This window comes from Typopeltis vanoorti, chromosome 6 (assembly GCF_054136105.1).
Source record: "Typopeltis vanoorti isolate ZY-2024b chromosome 6, IOZ_Tvanoo_1.0, whole genome shotgun sequence".
Classification (NCBI taxonomy): domain Eukaryota; kingdom Metazoa; phylum Arthropoda; class Arachnida; order Uropygi; family Thelyphonidae; genus Typopeltis; species Typopeltis vanoorti.
The window spans coordinates 147,304,944-147,313,041 of record NC_143554.1 but is presented as its reverse complement, the minus strand read 5'-3'; the positions used below and the strand labels follow the sequence as shown (position 1 = coordinate 147,313,041).

The 8,098-nt window shown below is 33.7% G+C and overlaps 1 protein-coding gene across 1 annotated transcript in view; it reads left to right on the top strand.

Moving 5' to 3' along the window:
• The first annotated feature begins 1,636 nt into the window (after nucleotides 1-1,636).
• The window catches only part of LOC150106054 (BTB/POZ domain-containing protein 6-like), a 179,193-nt gene continuing 172,731 nt past the window's right edge, over nucleotides 1,637-8,098 (top strand). Inside the window, exon 1 of the mRNA XM_090393804.1 lies at nucleotides 1,637-1,647. Within this exon, the coding sequence (XP_090249930.1) occupies nucleotides 1,640-1,647 (8 nt within the window). The 5' untranslated portion in view covers nucleotides 1,637-1,639. The remainder of the gene's footprint in view (nucleotides 1,648-8,098) is intronic.

Genomic DNA, 8,098 nt, shown 5'->3' with positions numbered 1-8,098 from the left:
CTTCAGTGTAAATCCAATAAATGGAGTTTCAGAGCGCCTGTAGCACCATGGTGAACATTAATACTATAGGCGCTCTGGAACTCATTGCGGATGGTCTGTGCGATTGTAGTTCTATTCCTACAGTATTAATGTTCACCATGGTGTTACAAGCGCTCTGGAACTCATCACGGATGGTATGTGCCGATTGTATCTGGTTTTTTCGAGCCCACTCCGTTTTAACACCCTGTTTTCTCTGTCATCATTCTAAGATGCCACCCTGAGTGTTTTCCTACACTAGTGATACCAGAAAATCTCCATTTGTTGATCACATTGCCAACCGTTGATTTTGGATGCTCCACTTGAGCGGCAATGGCACGTATTGATATGCCACTAATATGACAGTTAACGATGACACCTCTCTCAAAGTCACTGAATTCAACTTCTGAGATGCAATACTGCTTCCTACTATGTGTACACCGTTTTGTTTACGTTTTTAACAAAACTGGAAAGTTCCATAACTTCAAATAATAGGGGGAATATATATATATATAAAGTTTTTAATTTTGGGTCTACTATACGTTAAAGGAAATATCTAAATAAGTCACTACCGCCAACACGAGGAATATTTTTTAGATGTGTACACATTTTTAGACATAAAAAATAGGATCAAAAAAGAAAACCTACACATGCAAACATCTGTAGGTTTTATTTTTTGTATTCAGTGTAAAAATTGTAAATTCGTCAACATTATTTATTTTCAGGTATTGCACACAAATGAAATCTCAATGCGCTCATTGGATACAGCGATTATAGTATGTTACGTGGCAGAAAAATATCAAATCAGTTCAGAATAGATTATATTCATGAATCATTTCATTATCCTTACTCTTTGAGCTCTCTATCTGCACAGTAAATAAACCTGTGCCAGCCAGATTAGATTTTCTGATTATTTTTGAACTCTTTATATTTTAACTTTAATGCTGCATTTATTGCGCAGCAGCAATTTAATTGCTTAGTCATTGTAACTGACAATTTTATCAATATTAAAAATTAAATAGTTATGTAATGCAATTTTAAGATACAATAATGTTTTGTGGTGCAAAATGTGTATTACCTCACATTAGTGCTATTCTCGAGTTGGCATACAGTCAATGAGACATTTATATCAAGAAACGAAATGAAATACTTTCCGGAATATATAATTATTATTATCCTAAACACGGATATCCGAAACTTTTCCATCATAGGTGCAATTAACATGAGAGAAAGTACGATTCTGTGTTCTGAATTTCTTATTGCTCCTAGATTCCAGTAACGTTCACACTGAAGATAAGTTAATGTGCTGATTGTAATGATTCAATCAGTTTAAAATGGCAGATTTTGCATCGATAGAGAATTCAACCATTCTGATCCTACAGAACGCAATTATTGCTCAAACGATTTTGTGAATATTCCTTAGTATTAACAATAATTCCAACTAACAAACAGTTCTTGCTGGTTAGAAACCTTAGATGCCAAGTTAGAGAGAGAGAGAGAGAGAGAGAGAGACCGATTTCTGTTTTCAAGAGAAAAAATAAATTGCCCAATTAAGTTAGATGGCCCTATTTAAATGCAGGGTCATCGAATTTACCTTAGTTCAAAACGACAACTCTTTAAAATTATGCTCACGTACTTGATAGGATTCGAACCTACATCTCTCTCTAATTGTACAACATCATCGGCACAGACGATGCAGTTGGATATCCTCAAAGAATCTGACAGAGCTCGAGATTTGTACACCTCTTCAGACACTTTATGGCAATACTTAAACTAATTCATCAGTGCAACTGTACTTATGATTTTTGTTTTCAGATTTATAAATTTTAAGTTCATCGAGTTTTTTTATTATTTTCAGATACCTGTACACAGATGAAATTTCGATACCTTCAGTAGACACAGCGATCGAAATGTTTCACGTAGCAGAAAAATACCAAATACCGTCTCTCAGAGAAAATATTGAAAAATTTCTTTTGGGACATTTGAGGGCAGAGTCAGGATGCGTATGCAAAGTTTATGAATTTGCTAAAAGTATGAATCTTTCTCAAACCATGTATAAATGTCTCGACATCATTGACAGACATACGGAAACCATTCTTAAGTCAACTGATTTCTTGGAATGTCAAATGGACACAGTGGTGGATATTGCGTGCAGAGGAACAATGACACTTCAGTCAGAATATTCTCTATTTGATTCTATTCAAAAATGGGGAGCACATTATCTCTCGAGAACACAACAGGAACAAACTAAACAAAGTTTGAGAAGCGTGCTCTCGCCTATTTTCCGATGCATAAGGTTTTCTCTTATGTCTTCAAACGAGCTCGCTAATGTGACCAAAACAGAATTATTTACAATTGCCGAAATTGCACCCTTCTTATGCAGAAGCGGAATAAGCGACACAATAGACGGATTTAATCCGCTCATTGGCAGTACCAGTGAAATTCCTAGAAGTTATTCAATATATTCCGTGCTTACTCTCGAAAAAACAGATTTAGACTGGAGTTCAATAATATCCGAAATGCCCACTTCCGTGGATAACAAGATTTCTTTCACAGTTGAAATTCTAGAGAAATCAATGCTGCTTGTGGAACCATTTATAAATGTTAAGGTTATATTTCATTCGGATATATATCTGAATAAATTAGTCTGTGTAAAATCACTCTCTTCTTGTGAGTTCAAAGATATTATTGGTGAGTCGGAGTTGAATACAATAAATCCTGCCCTATTGTATGTTAAGAAAGGAGACAAATTTCAAATGACTGCGATGTTTAGTCAAACGTTTAGGAAATATAAAAATGATTTCAACCCGAAAGTAGCATATTGTAACGAGCCTTATTTAAAATTTAATGTACAACCAGATAGTCAGTGGATGGTGGATTTAGTTACATTTGAGTTGCTTATAAAGTGAAGACAAGTATGATTAAATTTAAATTGAAGGATGTTTATCCTGTGTGTATCGTATTGTGAATGGTATATCTGTAAAATATATTTATGACTACATTATTATTTTGGGAGCCGTTTTTCCTGTCTTTAAGAATATTATTTTTCAACTGCTCTTTTACGGTCTCCAGAATTAGTAGAGTAGGATATTAAAAACTTTAAATTCTCCTGTTAAATTTTCAGAGAATGTTGAATTGATCTAAAATTGACATTATAATCAATGATTAAATGCTTTTGAAAAGTAATTCAACTTCGAAAATTATTTCTAATCTAAAATTGTACTAGATGTTACTAAAAATAGAAAGTTGTAATCTTTCGCCATGATCACACAGTGTTTTTTTTTTTTGCGAAGATTTATGTGCGCTTTATAAATAGTTTAAGAAATATATATAGTGAGTTTAAGAAATTTCGTGTCTTTCAGAAATAAATTTTATATTGTAGAAATATTATTCTTGTTATTTTTTGCAGACGTGATACTCCAATTTGTATTTGGAGTTTATCCTTTGTTTCAGCGTATTGGAATGGCAATAAAATATATTACAGTCAATGTTTTCATTTCACGAATTAAAACGTTACATTCAATGAATTTTACTAACAGAAGCAGTGAAAATTCATTGCTTGAGTATGTTGCTACTCTTATGAAGATTTAAATGTAGTCATCGTACTAAAAATGTACGTTTAGGGGAAAACAACATCCAACTTTAATAATGTGTAAAAAATATTCAGTTAGATGTGATTCTCTCAATAAGAAATTTCTCATTCAAAAAACTGTACTCTTACTGAATGAAGTGAAAGTGATATGTAAATAAAACAATTATGAAGTCGACTTAGTGCATGATGATTTATTCAGTCACTGTAATTAAAGGAAAGGGAGATTATTTATAATATTCAAAACAGAGCATGAAAATATATTGCTGAAATGAAAGCCCTGTTTTAAATAATCAAAGGCCTTACTTTAAACCAACTCATAATCAGCATGGACAAAAGATAGGAAGTAGATCACAATTCCGATTAAAGAAGCTTGAAAATTCACAAAGACATTCAGACACAAATTACGTAAGAAAGTTTCCAAAGGAAAATTTTGACAATGAAATTATTCGGTCTACTCCTATCGGGAAAATATTGTAAGCAAGATATAGAGCAATTCTTATAGGTATAAAAACCCACTTAGAGACTAGTAATTATAGCGACTTTTAAAAAAAAAAAAAAAGAGAGATCAGTTTCGTTTAGTATGTGGTATTGTGTATACGGAGGGGCAAAATGCGGCGAAAACAGGTGACTAGTTTTGTTCACAGGAATTTTCTTGTGCACAAAGACTTTTCTTGAAATTTCTTGGAATTTTCTATTCCAAGACACAGGGGTTTCTTGGAATAGGATCTGTGTGGAATTCTTTAAAATTTTTTGCGTTACCTGTCTTCGTATGAGGATACCTCCAAAGCCACCAGCAACTTACTTGATGGAGAATTGAAATATTCTGTTTGCCACTCCTGCAATGTTTCCCCAAATTTTTCTTTAGTCCACATATGGCTGTAATCAGCCAAAATTTTACAAATACTTTTATGTTTGTGAAACAAAAACAAAAAAAAAAGATTGTGTGTGCTCTCTTCCTTATTGTTGCTGCATGATAATGAAGTCTTCCAAAGAAGAGTGGCTCTTACTCTGGTTTTCTGATTAAAACTACAGCATATCTGTTCACAGAACCCTACCAAGTTTTGAAACTTGACTTGGCAAATGACAAAACAAATTAAATAGAATTCGTACATTTCATTATCATTATTATGATCATTTTTTTCAAAAGTGAAATTATGTCAACTAATTTTGAACCTTGTGAGGTCACCTACACGCAAAACAAAACTACAAGCAAGAACCCACGACAATATGAAGAATAAACTACACAAGAATATATACATAAATAAATATATATATATATTATACATATATTGTTGTAACTAGGATTGACTCGGGATGTATACATTTATAAAATTAAAATTTAACTGACTAGAATCCGAAAAAGTATTACAAAAAACTTTAATAAATCACGACTAGTTTCATGGGTGTTTCGACGGTACAGGACAGGTGTTCGTGCTGGAGCACAATTGCTTATGATAATAGATGGAACACCAGATGTTTGTTTGTGTTCAGGTTTGTAAGGAGTCTTCGCATTTCTTTTTGTTGGAACACTTTGGAACACAGGAAGGGAGCCGTTTTTTGTGGAGTGGAGGGAACTTTGCCCAGGTCATCAATGCAACAATTGGAAGAATGATGTGGGTAGGTTGGCCTTATCTATAGGTGAGTTGAATAAAGTACCATCTGGATTTGAGAGTAATAGAAACGCTGGTGGGGCGAGGTTTCACCCAATGGCCTTGGCAAGGGACCATAAGGATCAATTACCATTTGGGCAATAGGCAAGCTTCGGCATTTAGCCCTCTGAAAGTCTGACTTTAACCTTTTCGATGATTCTTTTAGAACTGGTGCGAGGTGTTGTATAGATCACCATCTCGGGTGTGGTGGTAAACGTATGGGAAAAGTTGGTTAAGACCGAATCCTGGAATGGGTGTATAAGAATATGATACTCCATGTGGACCAACATGGTTTTGTTAACGGTCGATCTTGTCTTAGTAATTTATTAACTTTTTATAATAGAGTGACAACTAAGTTGGGCAAGGGGAATGGCTACACAATAATACTACTGGATTTTACTAAGGCTTTTGACAGCAAACCCCATGTACTCTTACGCAAATTTGAACAAACAGGATGGATAGTAAACTGGTGATGTAGATACGAGAATGGATAATTTGGACAAGCATCAAAAATAGTTTATGGAGAAGCAAAGTTAAGGATGAATTAGGTGACCATTGGTGTGCCACAAAGCTTGGACATTTATTGGTTAATTTTTATATAAATGGGAAGTGACGAGAATATTCAGTTGTTTGCTGACGATGATGCAAAGTTATGTATCACAACGATTAGCCAAGCTGATGTAGAGAACTTGCATTACGATATAAATAAGCTGGAAAATGGGCAAAAGGTAAAGAATGTCAGTTCAATGTGGAAAAGTGTAAAGTTATGCATTTTGGGTTTAAAACATTATAAGCTGTATGCCACATTGATGGAACGGTACTCCAAGAGATTGATGAGGCTAAGGACTTGGGGAAATTAGAGCATAGAGAGTTGCAGTTCAGAGGGCATATTGTGTACAAGATAGCGTACAATAATTATTCTTCTTTACAAGGCGTTGATATGTCCACATCTGGATTACTGTGGTCAGGTCTCGTGTCGTCTCCTGTATCCTTGGAAAAGAGTAAGTGTAAGAAACGATTTAGAGTCGAGTCAGTTAATATTCGCTTTGTTGAAAATTTGCATGCGATTAGTTTGTAATTTTGCGAAACAAAATGTTTCGTTTACGTTTGCAAAGACAACAAAATGTTGTCTTTAGAAAATGTGATTCTCATCTGCTGTTTTATTAAATTCCCCTTAGCGATCAGAGTTTGATATCTGTTGCAACCATAAGAAGAAAAATATAAATTCAATTAAATGTTCTGTATTGTTTTATTGTAATCTACTCTATATTATAAAATGATAAGCTGAAATTGGAAACGGATGTGACGTCGGCTTGAAACGGATGTAGGCTATATCGTTTTTGTATAACGTTTTTATGTAACGTTTTTTGTAACTGTTTTGTAACGTGTTTATGTAACGTTTTTGTGTAACGTTTTTGTCAAATTATTTGAAATGTTTTGAAACTCAGTGGTTACACGCAGTTTCGAGTCTTCAAAATTCGAGTCATCGGAATTTAAGGAGAACCGGCCCATCAGTCCGAACACGGGGAGTTGGGCGCCTTAGGCGTCATGGGGCGGAGTCCCCAGTATAATATAATATATAATATTATATAATATATATATTATATTATAATAATATATTACAGATTACTGTGAAATCGTGTAGCAATATAATATAAAAATAGCTTTTCTGTTTTCATGATGAGATTGAAAATTTATTACACATAATCTGCTTAAGATTTATTCTTCGATTCAAAGTCTTTATTTTTGTCATTTACTGATGTAGTCGGTGCTCATGTCTCACTTCCATAGGCAAACATCAATAATGCAAATGGGACTATACTTCATTTTTACAGGTTGTTTTATAAGGCCAAAATGTTAATGCTTTGATTATTCATGTGGTTTTTCTATTTATTGCTTTATAGTTTTATCGTTCAAAGTAATTCACTGAGGTAAATATAATCTAATAGAATCTCATCAGTATTATTTGATAATTTGATCTCAATTTACTCTGAAATTGTCATCAGTTTGTGTTAAAGCTAATCGTTATATCTTTTGTCTTGATTTCTTCCACAACTTCATTTACCATATTACGAACCTCTTTTCATTTTTATTTTTTTTGATAAAATAACAATGTCATCTGCAAAACCATTGTGACTGAAACATCTTCCGAAAAAACGAAACCTTCTTATAGCTATATAGCATATTTAAGTTGTGAAACTCTTGTTGCTTTCAAACTATTCAATTTTAATACTGAAATAAACAGACAGTTCCATGAAGATCTCTTAGTAGAGAAATCGCCGAGGGGAAAAATGGGACCTGATACTACACGAAGTGGAGATGGCAGATGAATTAGAGCAGAGGTTCCGAAACTTTCTCAGTAGACTGCAGACTTAGTGTCTCAGTTTAGTTTTGACAGCTCCTCTAGGTAAACAGAAATACGTATCAATTCCGTTTATTATGTACTTGGTCCTGAAATAATAAGTATTTCTCTCCTAATATCTTAGGAAACGTTTTCAAAAACATTTGGGTCGCTTGCTCGTTTGTGCGGTGCACAGTTTGGAAATCACTGAATTAGAAAATTCCCAAGTCAAGGGAATCGGTTGTACCGACAATAAGAAGACCAAAATATGTGAGGATATTTTAAATCCCACAATATATTTTATTTAGTCAGTAGAATTAGCGTATAGAGCGACTGCCTATAACACTCACAAACTAAACATGATAGTAAAAATTATAGTAAAAATTAAGACCGTATTTGACACTAACCCATGTCAACATGCATGGAATATCGAAGCACATGAGACCTAGGTTATGATCGACAATGCATGAAGAACAACAATAAGCCACTTGTGTATGAAAT